This window comes from Bos taurus, chromosome 22, assembly GCF_002263795.3.
Source record: "Bos taurus isolate L1 Dominette 01449 registration number 42190680 breed Hereford chromosome 22, ARS-UCD2.0, whole genome shotgun sequence".
NCBI lineage: Eukaryota > Metazoa > Chordata > Mammalia > Artiodactyla > Bovidae > Bos > Bos taurus.
In genome coordinates, this window is record NC_037349.1 from 10,652,557 (window position 1) to 10,676,089 (window position 23,533).

General features: G+C 46.4%; 1 protein-coding gene and 1 long non-coding RNA gene across 8 annotated transcripts in view; one reads left to right on the forward strand and one right to left on the reverse strand.

Moving 5' to 3' along the window:
• LOC132343481 (uncharacterized) overlaps positions 1-700 on the reverse strand; it is a 41,599-nt gene extending 40,899 nt beyond the window's left edge. The window contains exon 1 of the long non-coding RNA XR_009492333.1: positions 122-700. This is a non-coding gene — a long non-coding RNA (uncharacterized lncRNA). The remainder of the gene's footprint in view (positions 1-121) is intronic.
• Positions 1-23,533, forward strand: part of TRANK1 (tetratricopeptide repeat and ankyrin repeat containing 1) — a 98,388-nt gene that overhangs the window by 63,073 nt on the left and 11,782 nt on the right. For 6 of the 7 annotated variants that reach the window (XM_024983138.2, XM_002696940.6, XM_024983139.2 and 3 more), the window contains 7 exons: positions 3,550-3,749; positions 4,053-4,190; positions 9,883-10,029; positions 11,492-11,648; positions 15,502-15,590; positions 17,622-17,725; positions 18,863-18,995. In XM_024983138.2, the coding sequence (XP_024838906.1) occupies positions 3,550-3,749; positions 4,053-4,190; positions 9,883-10,029; positions 11,492-11,648; positions 15,502-15,590; positions 17,622-17,725; positions 18,863-18,995 (968 nt within the window). The remainder of the gene's footprint in view (positions 1-3,549; positions 3,750-4,052; positions 4,191-9,882; positions 10,030-11,491; positions 11,649-15,501; positions 15,591-17,621; positions 17,726-18,862; positions 18,996-23,533) is intronic. The other variant, XM_059879977.1, reaches the window with a different exon arrangement.

Sequence of the window (23,533 nt, forward strand, 5' to 3'; positions counted from 1 at the left end):
GACACTCTTGCTTCCAAACAGTCCCCAGTGGCAGACAGACATCAGAACCAACTGACAAAATGCCTAAATAGCGCTTCATGCTCAAAAGAGGAGTTAGCCGGGTGCACACCAAGGGACTTACTGGGTCTTGGAGCGCCTCATCTTGTCCAGATTCACGTTTCCACTCCTCCAAGGGGAAGTATGTTGGCAGCCAGTGCCAAGCAGGGGAGAAACAGGGAGGATCCTCAAAACAAATGGTTTCAGCAGCTGCTAGGATGTCTCCCCAAGCCCCCTTCTCAGGGCCAGCAAGCCACGAGCAGCAGGTTCCTCAAAGCCTTCCGTGCACGGTGTCATGGCAGCGGCTGCACTCCAGAAACCATGAGAGCCAGATATTGCGAGAGTGCGGCCTCCTGTTGTGTGCCTAGACCTTATAGCAAGGGGTCCAGATGCTCTCTGCTCAAAAGCTAGTAAAGAAGCAGGGTTGGTGGAAAGGAAAGTTTGCTTTATTTCTGAGACAGGCAAATGGTTCAAAGGTCGACTTCCCTGCCTCCACTGCCCTATCAGTGGACAAGAGCTTTTATAGACGGGGGAAGGGTGCACGTGCAAAAACAGTATAGTCAGCTCTCACCATTATCTTGAAATTGGTTGTGTGGTGGTCTGATAAGTGTCATTCTGATTGTTTTAAGTACAGTCATTCTTCAGCTCCAGGGTCAGTTTGTTCCCATATTGCTTGAGGCCAGTTCTCAGAATTGTGGCAGCTTGTCATGGCTATAGTCTTTTCATCGTGTAGTTAACGTCTTCCAGCTGATGGGGGTTTCATTATCTCTTAGACTGCTCAGAGGATATGGTTCAGAATATCTCTGATCCTTGAGGAGGAACTAAAGGTCCTTGACTTTGCTTAATGACTAAACGTTGATTATTTAGTCTTGTTGGATTGCTTTTTTTTGCTTCCACATTTTCTCACTTCTCTGATTAAACTTTTTCTTTGGCTAAAGTTTTTCCACAGAGGGAACTGTTCCTGTGAACAATGTTTGTTTTTTTTTTAATATACTCAGCAACCCACCCAGATGATCACTGCTTATGCCCCATCTTCCACCTCCTCTCAGGATGGAGGGAAGACTGTGTGTAAATGTTTCTGTGTATAGAACCAGAAAAAGCCCCAATAATATGTATTAGAGTTGAGAGACTTTAGAAAACACATAAAGTATTAAAAAAAATTTTAAGCCGCCTGTAAAGCTGCTCACTACTCATGTTTTATTTCATTTCCTTCTGATCTTTTTTCCATATGCATATATGTATATATCATATACATTTATTGATTAGGTAGTGAATATATGTTTAGTGAATATTTCTCCCCATCTTTTATTCTTTTTTAAAATTGAGGTCCTTGTTTACATAGCATAACATTCACCTGTTTAAAATGTGCAATTTAGTCATCTTTTAATATATTCATAAGGTTGTGCAATTATTACCACTAATTCCAGGACATTTTAATCACCCCCAAAAGGGTGATTAAAAAACCCCATGAACACTAGCAGATACTCCTCATCCCCCTCCCCGACCCCTGGCCCCCACCACCCCTGTGAACTACCAGTCTACTTTGTGTGTCTGTAGGTTTGCCTATTCTGGACATTTCATATTAATGGAATCACATAATATGTGACCTTTTGTGTCTGATATTTTTCATTTAGCACAGTGTTTTCAAGGTTCTTCCATATTGTAGCATGTTTCAGTACCTCACTGCTTTTTATGGTTGAACCGTTGTCTATTCTTTGATTTTTTTGTTTAGTTGCTAGGTTGTGTCTGACTCTTTTGTGACCCCATGGACTGTAGGCCACCAGGTTGCTCTGTCCATGAGATTATCCCGGCAAGAATACTGGAGTGGTTTGCCATTTCCTTTTCCAGGGGATCTTCCCAGCCCAGGGTTTAAACCTCTGTCTCCTGCATCTCCTGCTTTGGCAGGTGGATTCTTTTTTTTTTTTGGCAGGTGGATTCTTTACCACTGAGCCATGTGGGAAGCCCATTCTTTGATTATGTTCATATAAAATAGTTTCATCTAAAAAAATGTTCATCTAGTTCCCTAGAAAGGCATTTAAGTGGATTCCAGTTTTTCACTGCAATGAACACTTCCATGCCTTTTTCTGATCCTCTCGTTAATGTACATCTCTGAACCACCATGGCAGCTGATGTGCTTAGATTCAACAGTTTCCACTTGTGTTCTTGATTTCTTTATATTGCATACTTTTAATAATAGTAGCATTGAATAGTAGAATTTACCTTCACTGTTTGGTAATAGTAATGGGGACACCTATGCCCACTTCACAGAATTCTATCTGGTGTCGGGCAAAGAGCGCACAGCCCCTAAGATCAGTAGGAGACCTGGGATGATCTGTATTCAGTCCAGCTCATGACTCTTGAAGCTCTCGGACCTCCGAGTCCCTGGTTGTAAAAGTAGGGTAGTCTGGTCTGTCTTACCAGGCTGCTGTGAGGATTAAACAGGATAATTGTTATGAAGGACCCTGTTGTATAGTAAGCCTCACTGTCATTGTTACTTCAGCACTTAGAAATGGGACCCAGGGAGAAAGCTCTTTGGAAAATCCTTTATCTAGCACTGACAATTTTTCTTAGTATAGTGTTCTCTCCCCTGGGTATAAACGTAGTGGAAAAGGGAGATGCAAGCCAAGGTTGCTGTCCCAGCTAACATCCAGCTCTTAGGACTTCCCTGGGGGTACAGTGGTTAAGAATCTGTCTGCCAACGTAGGAGACGCGCGTTTGATCCCTAGTCTGGGAAGATTCCACATGCCGTGGGCCAACTAAGCTCATGCACCACAGCCACTGAAGCTCGCTCGCTTAGAGCATGTGCTCCGTAACAAGAGAAGCCCACCCGTGACAACTAGAGAGTAGCCCCCACCCCTGCAACAGGAGGAAGCCCATGCACAGCAATGAAGACCCAGTACAGTTAAAAAAAAAGAAAAAATCCAGCTCTTAGCATGTAACCTTGTCTCCAGTGCTCTAAGTGCCAATGACAGAGGACATGATAATTCTTGGGTTTTTTTGCACTATATTAGCCCTTTGTGTTAGCATTCTAACAGCTCTAAGTGTTTAGATTACATTTCTGCCTTGATTCTTCTTCATGAGGTCATTTTCTCTAACATGAACGTAGTCCAGGAATGAGATTCTACAAAACCTTCTTAGGACAGTAAACGCATCCCTGCCTTTGTCTGCTGTACCCAGAGTAATACAGCCCAGAGCCAAAGTGATAAAATCTAACTGGACCTGAAAACTGTCCACAATTAGATGTACTCTCAGGACCAATACTGCTTCTCGGGGGAAGAAAGCAACTAAAATAAGAAAACAGAATACTCCACCAGGAGTTCCTTGGTGGCTACTGGTTAGGATTCTGGGCTTTAACTGCCAAGGGCCCGGGTTCAACCCCTGGCTGGGGAACTGAGATCCCACAACCTGCTCAGTGTGACCAAAAAAAATTAAATTAAAAAAAAAACCCAAAAGTCCAGCCATGTTGGTGTATTGTGTAACATCTGACTTTTTTTTTTTCTTGTCTTATCCCAGGAATCCTCAATCTGGCATCTGGAGTGGTAGATTTACTTCAGTTCTATTTCCCTGAGTCTTTCGACCGCCTTCCAAGGGATTCTGGCCTTTTCGATGGTCCCCGGCCAATTGTCCTGGAGTCCTGTAGTGTGAGTGACCTGGCAATATTGCTTCGAGGCAACAAAAGAAAAACCCAGCCCATTGAATTTGGAGCTCACCAGGTGAGTTTCATGAGATTGTATGTTTTAAAACAAAGGGCAGTTTGCAATTGAAAAACGGTTTGAGAAGCTGAGTTCTTCCACAAGGTAGAATTCAGTAGTTCCTGTCCTAGGATGAGGAGGCTTCAAAGATGAGTGAGTGACTATTATTAATATTCCCACCAGCCTGGCTGACCTAGTCCACGCCAGCCACTCCTCTTTGGAGACATTACCTGCCTCCCAGAAAAATAGACTCAGCTTCATTAGATTTCTGTTTGTACAATTTGAAGTTTTTTCTCTCCAATCCTTTTTTTTTTCTCCCCCAAGGTAATTCTTGTAGCTAATGAAATGGCAAAGGAGAAAATTCCAGAAGAGCTGGGATTAGCACTTGTGTTAACAGTTTACGAAGCCAAAGGCTTAGAATTCGATGATGTCCTCCTTTACAACTTTTTTACTGACTCTGAGGTATGCCATACTGAATTCTTTTTTCGCACAGCCTGTGTATGTCTGAACTCCACTTCCACTCCAGGAAAAAGCATTTGGAGCTGCATAGAAGAGTTTGTCGCAGGTGACCATTTCTGTTTTGGAGCATCATCCACGTGGTGTGAGGTTTTCTGTGTTTGGATGTGTGTTTTGACAGTGGCTGTGGATTGGTTCGTAGTGTGTCCTGGGCTGGCTCTCCCCGTGCCCTGCCCTTCCCTGCTCTCTTGGATTCATCTTTTCTGAATGCCTGGCACCCAAGTACCAGCTTCTGTGTTTCACTAGCTGCTGTTATCCTTGACTGCCAAGGATGCTCAAGTTGGAGCACGGTCTAAGGAGAGCCTGACAAATGAAGGCAAGGTTAGCAGTGTCCACTCTCTGAGGACAGAACTGGGCAAGGTCATTCGTAGAGAGACGACTCCGGGAAGACATAGGAGCTTTGGTTCCTGCCACGGGATCAGGTGATGCAGGGGACGAGAACAGCCGCCCTGCCTGAGCGCCCTTCTGGCATGGCTTTGCCACCACTGCTTGCTGCCCTTGCCCACGATGGCAGTGCAAGAGTCCGTGGACTGACCCCCAGTAACCTCTGTGCCGGCCCATTGTTTTGACTTGGCTCCTGAGTCCTTGTGATGGTTTTTCTTCCCGAGCTCAGTACATTATGGATAGAGCCACCAACTCAGTGGTTCTCACTTTTGCAGCCACTGCATGCTCTTCACCACCGTCTCTGGTGGGAGCTCAGGCTGGCTGCTGACCATGCTGCTGGGTCTCCTGTGGGGACTTAGCTGGCTGCACCCTGGTCCCCGTGGCAGATTTCCCATCGCACATGGCGCGTGCTTTCCGAGGCTGTTTTCATACTCAAATCAAGAGCACTGTTAGCTTCGACTCCTTAAAATCTGCCCCAGAAACAACCCTTTAAAGGGGGTCCTTTGGGTTTTGTTCCTTGTCTTTTTTTTTAAATGTCACATTTGCCTTGATGATAATTATGACTAATATTGCTATGGATGCTTTACGGTTTATAAAGTGCTTTTTGAATACATCATCTCACTTTATCCTCCACCAACCCTCTGAGGGTGTGTGTATTTCTATGACCTTCATTCTACATGTAAGACCAAGGGTCATGGAAGTTAAGTTGCCTGAATTCCTAATATAGGTGGCAGAGCTCGGAGATGAACTCAGATGCTTTGAGTTCCAAATCTCATGATATTTCCATTGTACTCCTTTCCTTTTAATGCCCCGCATGCAAAGCAAATCAGCTTCCAGAATCTTCCACAATGAACATATCATTACGGTAGCTCAAGTGCATTCCTTTTCTATTGACTTTTGCTAATTAAATCAGATGCACTCTCATTAACCCTAGAACCACTTTTAATCTCTGAGGACTAACTTTTTTCTCTCATAATACATCCATTGGTCATGGTTGGACCGAGGCTCTTCTAAAAGAGGAAGGGGTAAGACTTTGTTGTTCCTGTCCTTTATTAAGTGCCAGTTGTATGCTTGTGCTGGTAAGAAGCTCCACGAGATCCGGACTTATGGCTCATAACTTGTGGTCCACTCTGTGTCTCTCACCTTGATCCTGGAATGACAAAATCCTGGATACCTTAACCCCAAACTCCCATCAGTGGCTCAGTGAGTTGCATGAAATTGAAACAATTACAAATTAAGTCCTATGGTAACACCACTTCATCCCACAATGGAATGAGAATTCTAGAAAGATTTCTGGTATGTGGCTTCCCAAATACCAGAGAATGGAATCATGCACTCCCAGCACAGAGGTCACCTTTAGTTTATTATTTACAACCACGAGACCAAAAGGTGCCGGTCAGCAAACGAGAGGAGATGCTTCAGGCAAAAGGGAGGAAAGACAGAAGTCACGTAAGTCCCCACATGTCCATGGTCTGGCTGCTCACGTGGGGTTTCTTTCAAAGAAAGAAGGCTGCTAAAGGGTATTTGTTGTTTGATACAGGGGAGAACTCCCCTCTCCATCCCTGAAGTGTGTGTCTGGCAGACACCCTGTGTGTGTGAGTGTGTGTGTGTGTGTGTGTGTGTGTGTGTATGTGTGTGTGTGTGTATGTGTGTGTGTGTATGTGTGTGTGTGTGTGTGTGTAGGGGGCTTCTTGTTGCCCTTGCTTGTGATTCTTCTCTTCAGAGAATTCACTGTTACCTGTTCAACCACGTGGACATTAGGGCTGTCTTCTGAGATGAGAAAGGAACCGAGGAATGGTTAGGTCAAGGCCTTCTCTTGTAAGATTGCTGCCTCACTTGGGGGAGGGGCAGTCATCCTCCCAGCCACCCCCGAATTCTCCTCCTGTGGGGACTTTGAGGGGTGCTTGGCATTGACACTCTGCCCCAGTGGGGACCCCCTTCCCCCCAACTCATGTGTAACGAAGACAGGAGGGACTTTCAAAACCACAACTTTGAAGGGTTGCTAAACCAACCTAGAGAAAAAGCCCCGCAAAGGAAGCCTTGCTGGCAGATTCTAAGCCTTCTTCCTTCACAATTATTAATCCCCAGAGAAGAAGCTGGAAGATTTCTAAATGCTTCTTGTTATTACCAAAATTGCTGCTAGCCTGCATTCTTGCCATCCATACACGTACTCCTTCCTCGGAGGCTCTGTCTTGAGAGTGAGATGTGTTTTATTCATGGCAGCAGCTTAGTCGTGTGCTGTATGAACAGCTTCTGCACCTCCTTCGAGCAGTTTTGAAATACAGGTGCTCCTCTGGCCTTTCCAAGTTCAGCCAGCCTGCACCTCTGCCGGCCGCCAGACCCCCTCAGATGTCAGCACGTGGGTCTTGGCCTGCTTCCTCTGGCAAACAGGTTGGGTAAACAGCTTTACAAAGATGAAAAGATTTCACAGATGTGTCTTGAAGAATTTTTTTCAGCTTCCATTTACTTAAATGATTACATGATTCGCATCTCTTAGAACGTGGTGATTAATTCCCTAGTTGGTGAGTAGCATAACCACTCTTATGTAATAGTGTTTAAAGCATTTAACTTAGTATTTATAGAGTTCATTACAGAGGAACTGAAAGGAGGTGATGCACTGTACGCCTCTACCTCCATCATCCTTGAAAAGATGCATAGGTGGCAGGTATCACCATTTTATAAAAAAACTGAAGGATAGGAGAGTTGAGTACCGACTCCCTACAGACACAGTAAAGCAGGAAATCTGAAATTGCATGGGGATTCCTGGCTGTAAATACTGCGAGTAACCCAGTCAGGTTTGCCTCCCGAGGGTCTGCAAACCACGGCGTGGGGGGCCAAACCCAGCTCAGTGAGCTAAAAAAGATTTTTACATTTTTAAATGGTTAAGAAAAAAATGAAAATAATATTCTGTGGCATGTGAAAATTGTGTTAAATTCAATTTTAGTGTCAAGGATAGCATTTTATTGTGTTACATCATGCCTATTCATTTACTATTGAATAGGGCTCCTTTGGGGCTTCCCTGGAAGCTCAGCTGGTAAAGAATCCACCTGCAGTGTAGGAGACCAAGGTTCAATTCCTGGGTTGGGAAGATCCCCTGGAAAAGGGATAGGCTACCCACTCTAGTATTCTTGGGCTTCCCTGGTGGCTCAGATGGTAAAGAATCTGCCTGCAATGTGGGAGACCTGAGTTCAATCCCTGAGTTGGGAAGATCCCCTGGAGGAGGGCACGGCAACCCACTCAAGTATTCTTGCCTGGAGAATCCCCTTGGATAGAGGAGCCTGGCGGGCTACAGTCCATGGTGTCACAAAGAGTCAACACGACTGAGGGACTAAGCACAGCACAGCAGAGTTGAACAGTTGCAAGAGAAGCCATATAGCCCACAAAGCCAAAAATATTTGCAAACTCTAGTCTACAAGTCACCTTGGTTTTGTGCTTTGATTTGGCTAAAATGTGACTCTTTATCACCCACTGTATAGACACTTGACATTGATTATCTCCTTTTATTTTTCCAACAAAGGTGGGTAGTTCTCTCATCCCCATTTTACAGAACAGGGAAATGAAACCTAGAAGAGCCATTTTTTTCAGGGTCACATAATAAATGGACAAATTGGGATATAAGTTGTTCAGTCTGATTTCAGAGTCCACCTTGCACAGTGTACCCCATGGCTCCTGAATTTTGCTTCATCCTTTTTTTTTGGGTCCCACCGCTTGGCATGTGGGATCTTAGTTCACCAATCAGTGATCGAACCTGGGCCCCCTGCAGTGGAAGCACGGCGTCCTAACCACTGGACTGCCAGGGAATTCCTTTGTTCCATCCTTGATTGAATCACTTGGTTAGGGAATCTTGTCGCATGTGTCTTTTTTTCTCTAAATCATAAGAAAATAATTTTAATTTTTTATTCCTACATTTCCTATCATTCATATTTTTCAGTGAAAATATTTCAAATTATTTACACTTTGGATGCAATTACGTCTCTTAATCCTGGTCATTTACTGAAAAACAATTATGTGAAAAGTCCATTATAACACATGCTAGGTCACTTTAGTCATGTCTGACTCTTTGCGACCCTATGGACTGCAGCCTGCCAGGCTCCTCGGTTCATGAGCTTCTCCAGGCAAGAATACTGGAGTGGGTTGCCGTGCCCTCTTCCAGAAGATCTTCCCAACCCAGGGACCAAACCTGTATCCCTTATGTCTCCTGCACTGGCAGGTGGGTTCTTTACCGCTATTGCCACGTGGGAAGCCATCCCCCCCACCCCAGTTATAACACAGCTGGTAATTTTGCTGACATAAAGGCAAGACTATATATTTTATAGAATAGATATAAAAATAATTTATGAATTAATACATTTTTGTTCTGTTACTCATCTAAACATTGGTAACTATTCACATGTAACAGCAGTAATTAAATTTTTATTAATTTGTTATTTGTGATTAATCTTTGTTATTTGTGATTCTTAGTCATATGAAACCCAGAGCTTAACACAAATTAGTTTGTGTTTATATTTTTAGACATTTTTTATTGAGGTAGCATTGGCTTATAAGTTGATTATATGCAAAGTTGTATTTCTACTTCTATTAGTACATACTGTACAGCATACTGACCACCAAAAATTTAGTTTCTGGGACTTTCTGGGCACAACTAGTGATTAAAACTCTGTGCCTCCAATGCAGGGGGTGTGGGTTCCATTCCTGGTAGGGGAACTAAGAGCCCACATGCCTTGAGGGCATGGCCAAAAAATGAAAAATAAAATGAACCTTAAAAAAATTAGTTTCCACTTGTCACTATGCAGTTGATAGCTTGCCATTTTTGACAATATGGATGGACCCTGAGGGTACCACGCTAAGCAACACATGTGTCTTAAAAACTGAATCTAAGTGGAATTTCTTAAACACATTGTGAATAGAGGTGAGGACGCTGGTTTCCTCTCTCCATTCTGTGTGTGGGCACACTTTCAACAATAGGAAGCTCCGGGCCCTAACATTTCTCCTGGAAGTGAGCACTTGTATTTGCTTCTTGGCTGTCCGGGCCAAGCATCTTGGGGTCTTTGCGGTAACTGCCCTGGTCCCTGGCTGGGCTACCTGGGCTCGGACCCCAACTGAGGCCATACAACAGTCCTGTCCTCCCAGATAGTACTGAAGGCCTGGCCCCTATGCCAGGCAAAGGGGCTGAGTTCTCCGTGAGGCCCAGGGAGGATGGGTGTATACTACGGAAACGTTTTCTGCTGGTCTTGCATTTGTCTTCGTTGTTCAGGCTTACAAGGAATGGAAGATCATTTCTTCATTTACTCCTTCATCCTCCGGGTGCAGAGAGGAAAGCCAGCCGATGATTGAGGTGCCCTTGGACAATTGCAGCTCCTCCCAGGGCCGGGCTGTCACCATGAATCCAGAAATGTACAAGGTGAGTATCAGGCAGGGGTCCACACACTGGTTTGATGGGGAGCCAGTAAGCAGGGCTCGGCTGAGAAGATGGAGTTAGAGGTGGAGTCTGTGCTGCAAATCTTCCTGACTGTCAGCACCAGGGCGTGGAGGACAGGATAGGAATGGAGGCCATCTCAGTGCTGGTGAGCCCTGCTTCTCAACAGACAGCCAGGCTTGATGGGAGGGACCACAGAAGGGTAGTACCTTCTGTTCACCTTTGGAACTCGTCTCTGTTCAGAAATGGGGAACTCAGAAGTGAAGTCCACGACTGTAGTCAGTGGAGACTGCTGTCTTCCAGCCTTGTTGTGAAGGGACCCTGCTTCCCTGAGCATCCCAGTTCCATCACTCAGAAGGAGGCCAGAGATGAGAAGCTCTGCGGAGATCTCGAGAGGCGTCAAGGGTGAGGGCAACACGACAGAAAACCGAACCAGCCAGTGTGAAAGCTTTGGGAGAAACTATTGATACTAGCTCAGTTTTATGTCTTCTACAAAGTAGAAAACAAACAGAAGAACAGTTATCCAGCTGTTCCTGTAAATACCTGGAAGGCTCTGCACATGTTGTTAAGTCACCGCCAAGCTTTACAAGCCTCTGGGTGGGCACAAAGCCACTGTTGTTTTAGCAGGACCTTAGTCCTCCAATGAGGGATTGAACACATGGCCCTTGGCACTGAGAGTTCAGAGTCTTAACCCCTAGTTGTTCCATCGCTCAGTTGTGTCCAACTCTGTAGCCGGCCAGGCTTCTCTGTCCATGGGATTTCCCAGGCAAGAATTCTGGAGTAGGTTGCCATTTCCTTCTCCAGGCGATCTTCCTGACCAAGTGATCAAATCCGAGTCTCCTGCATTGGCAGGCAGGTTCTTTACCCCTGAACCACGAGAGAAGCCTCCTAACCACTGGACTACCAGGGAATTCTCACTGCTCCGATTTTTAAGGTAAGTTCCGATAGGAGCTTCCCTGGTGGTCCAGTGGCTAAGATTGTGCTCCCAACGCAGGGGGCCCGGGTTTGATCCCTAGTCAGGAACTAGATCTCACATGCTGCCACTAAAGGCACCACGTGCTACAACAAACACCCAGCACAGTCAAATAAATAAAGAAAAGACATTTGAAAAAGTAAGTTACAGTCATTGGGTGGGATGTGAGCATTCGGGTAAACAGAGTGAAAAATGCATGGGACGTCTCTATAGTATCTTTGTAACTTCTTATGCGTCTGTAATTATTTCAAAATGGACAAGCACAGCAGGCGCAAGGGTGTACTATGGGTACCCCTTGCTAGAGCTTCCCTGTACTGTGGCCTCGGAGAGTTCCCCACATGTGCTCAAGTCTGAGCTGTACTTTGTGAAACTTACTATTTGAATATTTCTCCAAAATGGGAGTAAGCCCGTTGAAGGGAGACACCTGGTACTGTAGCCTGAAGACTCAAGTCTTTGCATCGGTCTTGTCTTTAGCTCCTCAACGGGGAGCTGAAGCAGCTGTACACGGCCATCACCCGGGCTCGGGTCAACCTCTGGATCTTTGATGAAAACCCAGAGAAGCGGGCTCCTGCGTTCAAATATTTCATGAAGAGGAAATTTGTTGAAGTTGTGAAAACGGATGAAAACAAAGGTGAGCGCTCAAAATATTCTGGTTGTTGGCGAGAAAGCATGTTACTGTTCACCTGCTCTATGGCCAGGTGTAAAGGCTATAGTTTTTGGAAAGCACTTTTTTTCCATATTCTTCTGAGAAATGTGTTCCTCTTTATTTTTAAAGTGCATGGGAGAGTGGGGTTGTAATGAGATTGGGAGCGTTGACTCCTTCAGGAAGAACTTTTATTTGTCCTTTAAAGGTGAGAGTCATGGGCAAAGGTTAGAGAAAATAGGCTTTATTGGAAGAAAACAAATTTCTGTGGGCTTTTGGGCAGCTGATTGGCAATATCTATTAAGATAAAGAAAGCATGTACTTTTAAACCTAGTAACTCCACTTCTAGGGATCCATCCAGAGAGACTCTTATATAAAAGCTCCAAGATAACAATACATGCACCAAAGTGCTCATTACAGCCCCACTGGTAATTGTAAGAAACTAGATACGACTTAAGTGTCCTTGAAGGTGAAACTGTTCCGAGTGGTTCCTCTGGTGTTGGACTGGTGGGGGTGAGGTTGTTAACTAGATATGGACCTCTTTAACTTTCCACCATTATACCCTTCTGTGCTGTTTGCAGTGTTCGGGTTTTTTTTTTAGACCAACATTATCATGTATTGTTTTCATAATTTACAAAAGCTAGCTAATTAAAAAATGGAATGAAGTTCTCCTGATGGGATAACTAGGAGAGAAATAATCAACTCTCATGAAGAAGAAAACTGTTCTCTTTCTTGGGGGGAGGCTGGCTCCTCCAAGCCAGGGTGAATTCCTCTAAAGATGGGAGGAAAGTCCCAGGCTCCACAACAAACCAGTAAGCCAGTTTTATGGAGACTGTTTCCCGTTCCAGCCAAAGGCTCAGTTGGGAACTGGGGTTAGACACTGTGTTTCTGGGACCTGACTGTGGTGCTGTAAAGGGAAAAGTCGAAGATTTGAGGGTAAGCTGCCTTCTCGTTAGAACTCTCCACCTGAACAGCCACAGGGATTAATTCAGCTCCCACTTTCTCTCCTTGGCCTCCACTTCCTCAACTATTACTAAAAGCAAAATGAGTGGGTTGGCCTACCATGGTGGTTTTTATTCTTTCCGGCAGCTCATATTCACTTTTATTCTCACAATCTGGTGCCCATTATAAGAGATCATCAAGATAGGCCATTTTTAAAATTCTTTTTATTTTATATTGGAGTAGAGGTGTTAAACCGTGTTATGTTTGTTTCAGCTGTACAGCAAAGTGATTCTGTTACACATGTGTCTGTTCTTTTTCAACTTCTTTTTTCCATTTAGGTCATTGTGTAATAATACAGTTCCTTGTGATTTACAACAGGTCCTTACTGGTTATCTATTTCAAAGATAGCAATTTTTTATTTTTTAATTTAAAAAATTCAAAATGAAAAAGGATTGCTATTTATCTCTTGGCTGCATGAAGAATACAAGAAATCCAGCCTTCATTGTGAGTTGTGAGCTGCACGGGGTAAAGTCTTTGAGGACATCTGTTTCCACCACGCGGGGAACTGGGGATGAGTGTGGTGACCTTGCAGTTGGGGGGCTTCTTCACTGTGCACCGGCAGAGGTCACCGGCCAGATGCAGAGCTACTGCAGGGCTTTGCTGTGGGAATAAGGTGTCACCTGGGCACTCAGTACACGTGGTGTCACAGCTGGATGCTGCACAGTCAGCTTTGCACACGGCGCACGGCACCAGGGAGGGTCAGGCTGCAAGGTTAGCATGTGCTTGTGTACCTTCTGGACAAAGCGGACCTGTCTGCCTGGCTCCTTCAGTTGACAGCCATTGCCCTGGAAGTCTCAGATTTGGCTCCGGCGTTTGCCAGATAGTCAGCCTTTCATGTGTTTCATGAAGCTGTGGCTCGGAAGCCCCAGGGAGTGTCGATCCCTGGCTGACGATGCTCGGAGGTCCTCCAAAGGGGAGGGCCAGTGCAGTCACCACCAGCTGCTGAGGCTCATAGACGGAACCAACATGAGGTGGTTGCAGTCGTCTGTATCCACCAACAAGAATGTGTCAGACTGTGGGAATCCCTGGGTGGTCCGGTGGTTAGGACTCTGCGCTTTCACTGCTGAGGGTCCAGGTTCGGTCCCTGGTCAGGGAATTAAGATCCCACAAGGTACATGGCCAGGAAAAAAAAACAGTGTGTCAGATTGCTTCCTGTGATGAGGACAAAGTGCACATTTGGAAATCCTGTCACATCCCGTCACCTTATCCCTTGCTAAAGCCCAGCATGGGAGTTTGCCAAGAGCAATGTGGCTTTGGGTTTTCAAGGAGGAATTATAAATTACTGTCTGTCTTCTGATTCATGGCCATAGGAAAGGAAGGTAACACAGTTCAAAAAACAAAGAGTATCCTTTCTCACCCCCACCTCCTTCTCCCCAAACCCTCCATGACCTGGCTTGGTAAGCTAAACTCCATGTTACATGACCGCTAGACAGACAGCACAGGTGTTCATCTGTTCCAGCTGTCCCAACAAAGTACCGCAGGCTGGGCGGCTTACACAACAGAAATTATTGTCTCGGTTCTGGAGGCTAGAAGTCTAAGATCAATCAAGCTGCTAGTGGTTTGGCTTCTTCTGAGGCCTCTCTTCTTGGCTGTCTACTGTCTTTCCTCTGTGTCAGCTCCTGGTGTCTCTTTGTATGTGTTAATCTCTCTTTTCTTTCCTATTTTTTTGGCCACACCACGCGGCATGCAGGATCTTAGTTCCCTGACCAGGGATCAGACCCGTGCCCACTGCAGTGGAAGCTGAGAGTCTTCAGCACTAGATTGCCAGCGAAGTTCCTATAAGGATGCCCTTCTTATGCTTAGTCACTTCTGTGATTTCCATGTCACACTTGAGTTTGCAACCCTGTGGACCGTAGCCCTTATTTTCTTGGGCTGCAGCTTGACTGCAGCCATGAAATTAAAAGATGCTTGCTCCTTGGAAGAAAAACTATGACCAACCTAGACAGCATATTCAAAAGCAGAGACATTACTTTGCTGACAAAGGTCCATCTAGTCAAAGCTATGGTTTTTCCAGTAGTCATGGATGGATGTGAGATTTGGACCATAAAGAAAGCCGAGAACTGAAGAATTGATGCTTTTGACATGTGGTGTTGGAGAAGACTCTTGAGAGTCCCTTGGACTGCAAGGAGATCAAACCAGGCAATACTAAAGGAAATCAGTCCTGAATATCCATGGGAAGGACTAATGCTGGAACTCCAATCCTTTGGCCACCTGATGCGAAGAACTGACTCATTGGAAAAGTCCCTGATGCTGGGAAAGATTGAAGGCAGGAGGAGAAGGGGACGACAGAGGATGAGATGGCTGGATGGCATCACCGACTGGATGGACATGAGTTTGAGCAACTTCAGGAGTTGGTGATGGACAGGGAAACCTGGTGTGCTGCAGTCCATGGGGTTGCAAAGAGTCAGACATGACAAAGTGACTGAACTGAGCTGATTGGACCATAGCATGCCAGGCTCCTCTGTCCATGAGATTCTCCAGGCAAGAATACTGGAGTGGGTTGCCATGTGCTTCTCCAGGGGATCTTTCTGACCCAGGGATGGAACCTGTACCTCTTACGTCTCCTGCATTGCAGGCAGATTCTTTACCACTGTGCCACCTGGGAAGCCCGCCCTTTTTCTTTTAAGGATGCCCATCAGATTGGATCAGGGCCCGCCCACATGACCTTTTACCTTAACCACCTCTTTAAAGACTCTGTCTCCAAATATAGTCAAACTCCAAGCGACAAAGTTTAGGGCATCAACGCTTGAAATTTGTCACAACAAAATTGAGCCCTTAACAACAGGTTTCAGTGAAGGAATCTGCAGAGAGGCAAACCCACGTTTCTCTTTCCTTTTAGACCTTGATGATAGCATGTTTGTTAAGACCTCGACCCCTGGGGAGTGGATCGCACAAGGAGATTACTACGCTAAACACCAGTGCTGGAAGGTAAGTGGTGAGTCTGCGTGTCCCGGGGCCTCATCGGGCCTCACCAGCCGGTCTCTCATCACTGCATTTGTCACCAGGACAGGGGGATCACAGGTCATGTTTCTGGTGCTGCTCTTGCTTCTGTAACATCAGGTCACCTACCGTGCAGAAAGCTCCCTGTCCTCCTCTCCCCCTGTACAGTCAGGACAGCTTTTCATTTTGACCAAGTACCAGCAGGTGATTATAGGAAGAGGGAGGGTCCCCGTCTCTGCCTGCTGAGGATTCCTTCTATCGGGAGGAACGGGGAACAGGCTGCACTCCCCAGGGGAGAAGCTGTAGAGCTGCTCCGTAAGAGGGATGGGAAGGGTGCAAGCCTGTGGCCACCCCTGCCATCAGGCGTGAGGGAGGAGAAGGCAGGTTGCACTGTTGTGTGTTTGGCTGTGTCAGGATAGGATTTCCATAAACCTGCAGCTGCAGAAGTTGACTGAGCCCCGAACTGTATTCTTTGCCCATCCTTCTTGTAATTGGCAAGGAACATTAAGCACCTGGCTGTTGTTATAAAACCAAGATTATTTTTTTTCAGATAGGGGATATGGAGGGACTGTGTGAGCAGTGGGTAGTGGGTATGAAATAGGAAAACTATATTCACTCTTTCCCTTCCTCCCTGCAGAACACGGCTGGTGTTATACATGTTGCCCATGGATTTCCAATAATTCTTTATCCCTTTGAAAATACCTTCTGAATGTTTGCCTCTAAAATCCTTCAAGGGGAGCGGCACGGATGAGACTGTTATAAAAAGCCTCCTGCTCACCTGAGTTTATTTTGGCTCTGCACAAGGGCTTTGGGACTCAGGAGGCATACTGATTTTGGCTGCATGTCAGCAAGTGTCCCAGAACCACCGTACAAATGGAAACCCCTTGCGATTCATTCACTGATCATATTCCTGTTGAACAGTGAGCCCTGCATTGTGTTTAGGTCAGGGGGATGTGACGGTAGGCATGACAGATGTACAGAAGAGGGCATTGTGCTGGCTGTCCCCTGTGTCATAGATGAATGACCAGCTGCCTTCAGAACCACCTGTTCTGCATGGAGAAGCCAGGGAAGGCTGCTTTGAGGGGAGCCTTGAGCTGGGACCTGTAGGATACATGAAGTTAACCAGGCAGAGGAGGGATGGAAGAGCATTTCGATCAGAGGGAAGAATGTGTGCAAAGGCCCTGTAGCAGAAAGGAGCATAGCACGGGTCAGGAATAAGAGCAGGCCCACAGGACTGGGGAGTCTGGGACAGAGAGTCTGGGGGAGAGTAGGGGGAGAGATGATGTCCTCTCCAGGACATCAGTAAGTTCCACTTAATCCTTCCCTCACCCATCCTGAGACCTAATCTCTACATGCTGGGCAGAATGTGACCTTCTGCCTTGGAGGCACGGTGTCAGCAGCTTTCTGCCGGCGGGACACAGGCCAACTCCCCTGGGACAGAGATCTGCCACTTTCCATTTGCTCCACCCAGGTCTGCATGTGACAAAGCTCTGGTCAGTCATTTTCTGGGATGTGTGTTGGGACACCAGCTCTGTCCCCATTTCTACCCCTGCTCCTCCCACCCTGCCCACTAGCCCTGGTTGTTACCGACTAGAGGGGACCTGTGTTGAACCCAGAAAAGCCGCTGGGTGACCTCGGGCCAGTTTGTTCATGTCCTTGACCTGAGGATGCTATCAAATACAGTGAGAAGGATGAAACGTCTCCTGTGTGGCTGTTGAAGATTAGATGAGAGTGTTGTTATGGTGACCTGTAAAAACATGTCTGAAGTGCCTTTCCCATGGCTTCTGGGTGTTTCCAAAAAGAAGCTTTGAGTCCGAAGTGTTAACTGCGAACTCTGTTGGGCTTTATCTTCTGTGGCTGTTTTCTTCAACATGTCAGCATCTTCCTGCCCCTCCTCTTGAATTCAGCTGCAGTGAGACCCAGGGCTTTGTGCCAACATGGAACAACTCACGCTTTAACTCTTATTCCTGTGTCCTCTCCATGACCTTGCTGGGAATAGAAACCTTTGGTCTATTCCAGGTTGCTGCCAAATGTTACCAAAAGGGAGGGGCGCTTGAGAAGGAGAAGCTGGCTCTGGCCCACAACACTGCCCTGAACATGAAATCCAAGAAAGTCAGCCTCAAGTAAGAGTCCTGGGGGGACAGGGGGACTTCTCTGGCGGTCCAGTGGTTAAGACTCTGCCTTCCCATGCAGGTTGTACAGGTCTGATCCCACATGCCTTGAAGCCAAAAGCCAAAATATAAAACAGAAGCAATACTGTAACAAATTCAATAAAGACTTTAACAATGGTCCCTAGATGTTCATTAACAGGTGAATAGCTAAAGAAGCTGTGGTACATATATGCTGGATACTACTCAGCCATAAAAAGGAACGCATTTGAGTCAGTTCTAATGAGGTGGATGAAAAGTGAAAGTCGCTCAGTCATGTCCAACTCATTGCAACCCCATGGGTATACAGTTCATGGGATTCTCCAGGCCAGAATACTGGAGTGGGTAGCCTTTCCCTTCTCCAGGGAATCTTCCCAACCCAGAGATCGAACCCAGGTATCCCGCATTACAGGCAGATTCTTTGTTGGCTGAGCCATAAGGGAAGCCCAAGAATATTGGAGTGGGTAGCCTATCTCTTCTCCAGGGGATCTTCCCAACCCAGGAATCCAACAGGGGTCTCCTGCACTGCAGGCAGATTTTTTAACCAACTGAGCTGTGAGGGAAGCCCTAATGAGGTGGATGAACCTAGAGCCTGTTATACAGAGTGAAGTAAGTCAGAAAGAGAAAAGCAAATACCATATATTAACACCTATATACAGAATCTAGAAAGATGGTCCTGATGAACCTATTTGCAGGGCAGGAATAGACACGCAGACATAGAGAACAGACTTATGGACAAGGGCAGGGGGAGGAAGGAGAGGGTGAGATGGAGAGAGCAGCATGGAAACATATACACCGCCATATGTAAAACATAGCCAATGGAAATTTGCTGTATGACTCAGGGAACTCAAACTGGGGGTCTGTAACCCAAAGTGATGGGGAAAGGTGGGACGTGGCAGAGAAGCACAAGAGGGAGGAGACATATGCTCATCTATGGCTAATTCATGTTGATGAATTTACCAATATTATAAAGCAATTATCTTTCAGTTAAAAATAAATAAAATTTTAAAACAAAGAGTCTCGGTGTCATTTCAGGTTTGCTCTGATGGGAGCTGCCAGTTCAGTTTATTGGTGTCATAGCCCATGAAACTCTGTTTTGTTTCCCCCTCCCAGGGAAAAGCAGGTGGAGTATTTGGAGCTGGCTAAGACCTATTTGGAGTGCAAGGAGCCAAAGCTGTGCCTTAAGTGTCTGAGTTATGCCAAGGAGTTCCAGCTGTGTGCCCAGCTCTGCGAGCGGCTGGGAAAGGTACGCCCGGCCCGCAGCTGCTCCTGGGAGAACTGGGCTCCACTGGGCAAGTGGAGGGGGGGCTGCAGCCTCCTTCCTCCTGTATCAGGGAGGGCTCCTGTCCTCCCAAGAGAGAGAGGTTGGCTGTGTTGACTCTGTGGGTGGCCCTTCTTTCTCCATTTGCTCAAAGATTAGATGGTTCCAAGGACTGTGTATGTGTGTGTTTGTGTGTCCATGTCTCTACGAGCGTTTGTGACCTGTTATTAACCACAGGGAGGCCACATGTTCACATAAGGGAAAACGGGTTTCAAAGAGTCCTGCCTTCTCTTTCTCTGTGTTCAGTCTGGAGTCAGCCTGGGTGGACGGTCTGGCTCATACATGGTGGTTTCTCTGTGTCCCACAGCCCTTACTCTAGGTCTGCAGGGACCAGTCTGGCAGCTGCTAGCCACAAGTGGCTACCTAATGAAACATTTAAGTTAATTAAAGTGTAATAAAGTCAAAAATTCAGTTCTGAGGTCTCGCAAGCCACATCTCATTGCATGCTGTGATGGAACATGTCCATCATTCTAGAAGCGCCAGTGGAGAGACCTGGAGGTCCAGGACACAGGACTGTCAGCATGGTCAGCCATGCACAGCACAGACTGCTGTTGTCTACAATGAGATGAACTCCCAGGGCGAGGGTAGGCACTTAGAGATTTTTATGGCCATTTGGCATTGCTCTGACATCCGAGTGGTGATGATTTTCTTAGAGATTCATCTGTCCTCCTTGTTATTGAGATATAATTGATGTATATCATTATATTGGTTTTAATTGTACAAATGTAACGATTCGACACAAAGATACATTACACATGATCATGGCCGTAAGTTTAGTGAATGTCCGTCACCACACATAGTGACAGTCTGGTTTTCTTACGACGAGAAAACCTAAGATCACCTTCATTTGTATGTGGGAGCTGAAAAATAAACAAATAGAACGAAACAAGAACAGAATCGCAGGTGTGGAGAACAAACCAGTGGTTACCAGAGAGGAGTGGGAAAATAGGTGAAGAGGATTGAGAGGCACAGACTGCTACTACTGCTGCTAAGTCGCTTCAGTCGTGTCTGACTCTGTGCGACCCCAGAGACGGCAGCCCACCAGGCTCCTCCGTCCATGGGATTTTCCAGGCACGAGTACTAGAGTAGGGTGCCATTGCCTTCTCCGAAGAGGCACAGACTACCAGGTATAAAATAAGTAAGTTACAATATATAATGTACAGCACAGGGAGTGTAGCCAATACTTTACAGTAGCTCTGTATGGTGTGTAATCTGTAAAAATATCAAATTCAAGAATTTACACCTGAAGCTAATATAATATTATAAATAAACTATATTACAATAAAAAATTTTTTAAAGATCTACTCTGTCATCAACTTTCACATATACAGTACAATATTATTAACTAGTCAAATCCTGTACATGAAGCAGTTCATTTAAAATTAAGAAGTTTTTTATTGACGTATAGCTGAAGTGCAGTAATATTAATGTTAACAATGCACAGTGTAGTGATTCCCAATTTTTAAAGGTTATACTCTATTTATAGTCATTATAAAGTACTAGCTCTATTCCCCATATTGTACAAAATATCCTGTGGCTCATTTTATACCTAATACTTTATACCTCTTAACGCTATTAACACTCTCTTCTCTCTTGCCCCTCCCCCCAGACTGGTAACCACTCTTTTGTTCACCAGATCCGTAAGTCGTCTTTTATGTTTTATTCACTGGTTTGTTGTATTTTTTAGATTTCACATGTAAGTGATATCATACAGTATTTTTCTGACTTTTTTTTCACTTACCATAATGTCCCCAAGTCCATCCATGTTTCTGCCAGTGGCAGAGTTTCTTTCTTTTTTTGTGGTTGAACAGTATTCCATTGTGTGTATGGACCATATCTTTGTTCGGTCATCTGTGGATGGACACTTAGGTCGTTCCCGTGTCTTGGCTACTGTGAATAATACGAAGCAGTTCATTTTACTGTACCTGTTGTGGCGGGTTGGACGTGCGGCCATCTGGTCCTTACCACGGGTGCTGTGTTTCTGCCTGCATTGAGCATTATTGACCCTCCAGTAGGGAGCGGAGTGTCCGTGTCTGTATGTGAACTGCAGGAACTCCTGAACCAAGGCTTTGGGCGGGGTGGGGATGGTACCTACTGGGAAGTTTGAAGTGTGGCCCCCAGTCAGTGTCAGAAAAGGTAAGACCCTCCCCCCTCCCACGGCTGCCTGCCTCGCCCCATGTGTACTATGGGGTGTGACTCATTAGGATGTGGGAGAAGCGGGGTGGAACGGGGATTTCAGTGTGGGTAGGAAGTTTGGATAGTAAGATTTCAGAGCTAGATGGTTTCCAAACTCTCCATCTTCGTCTCCCAGCCTCCAGCCTCCAAGGCACCAGCCCCTGGGGCCCTAAGCGGTGGCAGCTGCAAGGGAAAGACCTGAACCGGCCGCTTTTCCCTGTTTGCCTGGCAGCGCCCGTGCTGGCTGAGCCAGAGACCCCGTCCTTGTCTGCTCATCTTGCCTCCCCGAGGCTAACGAGCTCCGCCTCTGAAAATGAGATGGGGTCCAGGAGGGCAGATGTCCAGCCTGTGTCCCTTTCTACGACCCCAGTCCCTTCAAGATGTGGAGGCCACCCTGGTCCTGGAAGCACACCTGCCAGCCTTCCTCACGTCCCCAGGGTTGACCACTGGGGCCACCTCCTCCTGTCTTCTCTCCCTAGCACATTCCAGCATCTCTGAGCCCCATCCGGGGAAGAGTCTGGTCCCTTTCTTTGCACAAGCCCCTCCCCGGAAGGATGTTTGTTCAACCCTCAGCCAGCATCAGACCTCTTGTGGTCATCCAGCAAACTAGCCAGCACAATACAAATGGACCACCTTTTGCAAAATCCCTAGGCCAAACGGCCTCTCTGTTCCCTGCCCCCAAACGTGCTGATCCTGGGGAGAGGGTGTGTGAGGAGGGCCATGGGAGCAGAAGGTTTCCTTTTAGGGATTCCTCTGCCTTGCCTGCTTGCTACATCTCTAAAGAGCAACGCGGTTTCCCTGGCAACTGCTCAGGGCCCTTGCTCTGGGTGGTGGAGCCCAGAGACCCACTTGGGGGCCTGCTTAAAACAGTCAGCCCTCCTCTCTCTCGATCCAGTTGGGTGCACGCTTGCACCTAAGGGGGCCTGTGTTCACCCCAGGGGTTTCCTTCTGAGTAGTCAGCCTTGTTGAGGAGAGGAAAAAGGTGGCTAGAGGTTATGAATATGGAGATTATGAAGATGGGTCTGGGAGTTCCCTGGTCTGTGAGATCTCTGGATGTAGCAAAAATGCACACCTGAATCTTGTTCATATTTTGGCATTTTGTGTCGCTTCTCTTGTTAAATAAAACCCAGTGAGGTTTATTAGAGGGCCTAGCATATTGCATTTTTTGGTCCCATTTTGATTCTGTTTTCTCTTTGGAATTCAAATGCAGCCAGTCAAGTTAGGAAATGAAATATTCAACAAATAAGTAGACCCCCTGTTCCCACCCAGTACTGTGGGTGCTTGGCGACCAGCAGGCAGCAGAGCAGGGGCGTCTGCCTTTGTTGTTTCCCTTTCTGGCGTGGGAGGGAGATGACAGAGCCAGTAGTGCAGAAGATGTCTGCAGGGATGAGGGCTGGCAGAGGGGACAGAGGATGTCAAGTGTTGGTTGGTTTTTTTTTTTAAATGTGGACTGCTTTTAAAATCTTTATTGAATTTGTTACAACATCGTTTCTGTTTTATGTTTGGGTTTTTTGGCTTTGAGGCATGTGGGGTCTTAGCTCCCCAACCAGGGATAGAACCCGCCCTCCCCCCACCGCTTGCATTGGAAGGCAAAGTCTTAACCATTGGACCCCCAGAGAAGTCTCATGGTGTTGCTGTTTGAGATGGAGGCAGGGTCAGGGAGCTGACTTTTGCACAGAGATCACGATAGCTGGAGGGCGTCGCAGACAAAAGCCCCCAAGGTGGGAGAGTGTGATCGAGTTTGAAAAACAGCAAGGAAGCCAGTTTGACCAGAGCAGAGGGAGTGGGGTCAAAATGGTAAAATGAGCCAGAGACGATGGCTAGAATGAATCAGGTAGGATCCCGTGGTTCATGGTGTGCTGAGTCGCGTCCGGTAACTGTAGCCCTTGAGGCTTCTCTGTGCATGGAATTTCCGAGGCAAGGATACTGGAGTGGGTTGCCACTTCCTACACCAGGGGGACCTCTCCAACCCAGGGAGCTGCGTCTCTTTCGTGTCCTGCATTGGCATCACATGGGAATCCCCAGTCCATGATATGAATGCTTGCTAAGTCACTTCAGTCGTGTCAGTCGTGTCTGACTCCATGCGACCCTATGGACTGTAGCCCACCAGGCTCCTCTGTCCATGGGATCCTCCAGGCAAGAATACTGGAGTAGATTGCAGGTCCATGATAGGGGCTGGATTTGTTCGGGCATGAGGGGAGCCAGTGAAAGTACTGATTGGAGGAATGATGTGAAACAACTTATTGGAATAAGAGAGCTCAGTAGGCAGTGAGAGTAGAAACAGAAAG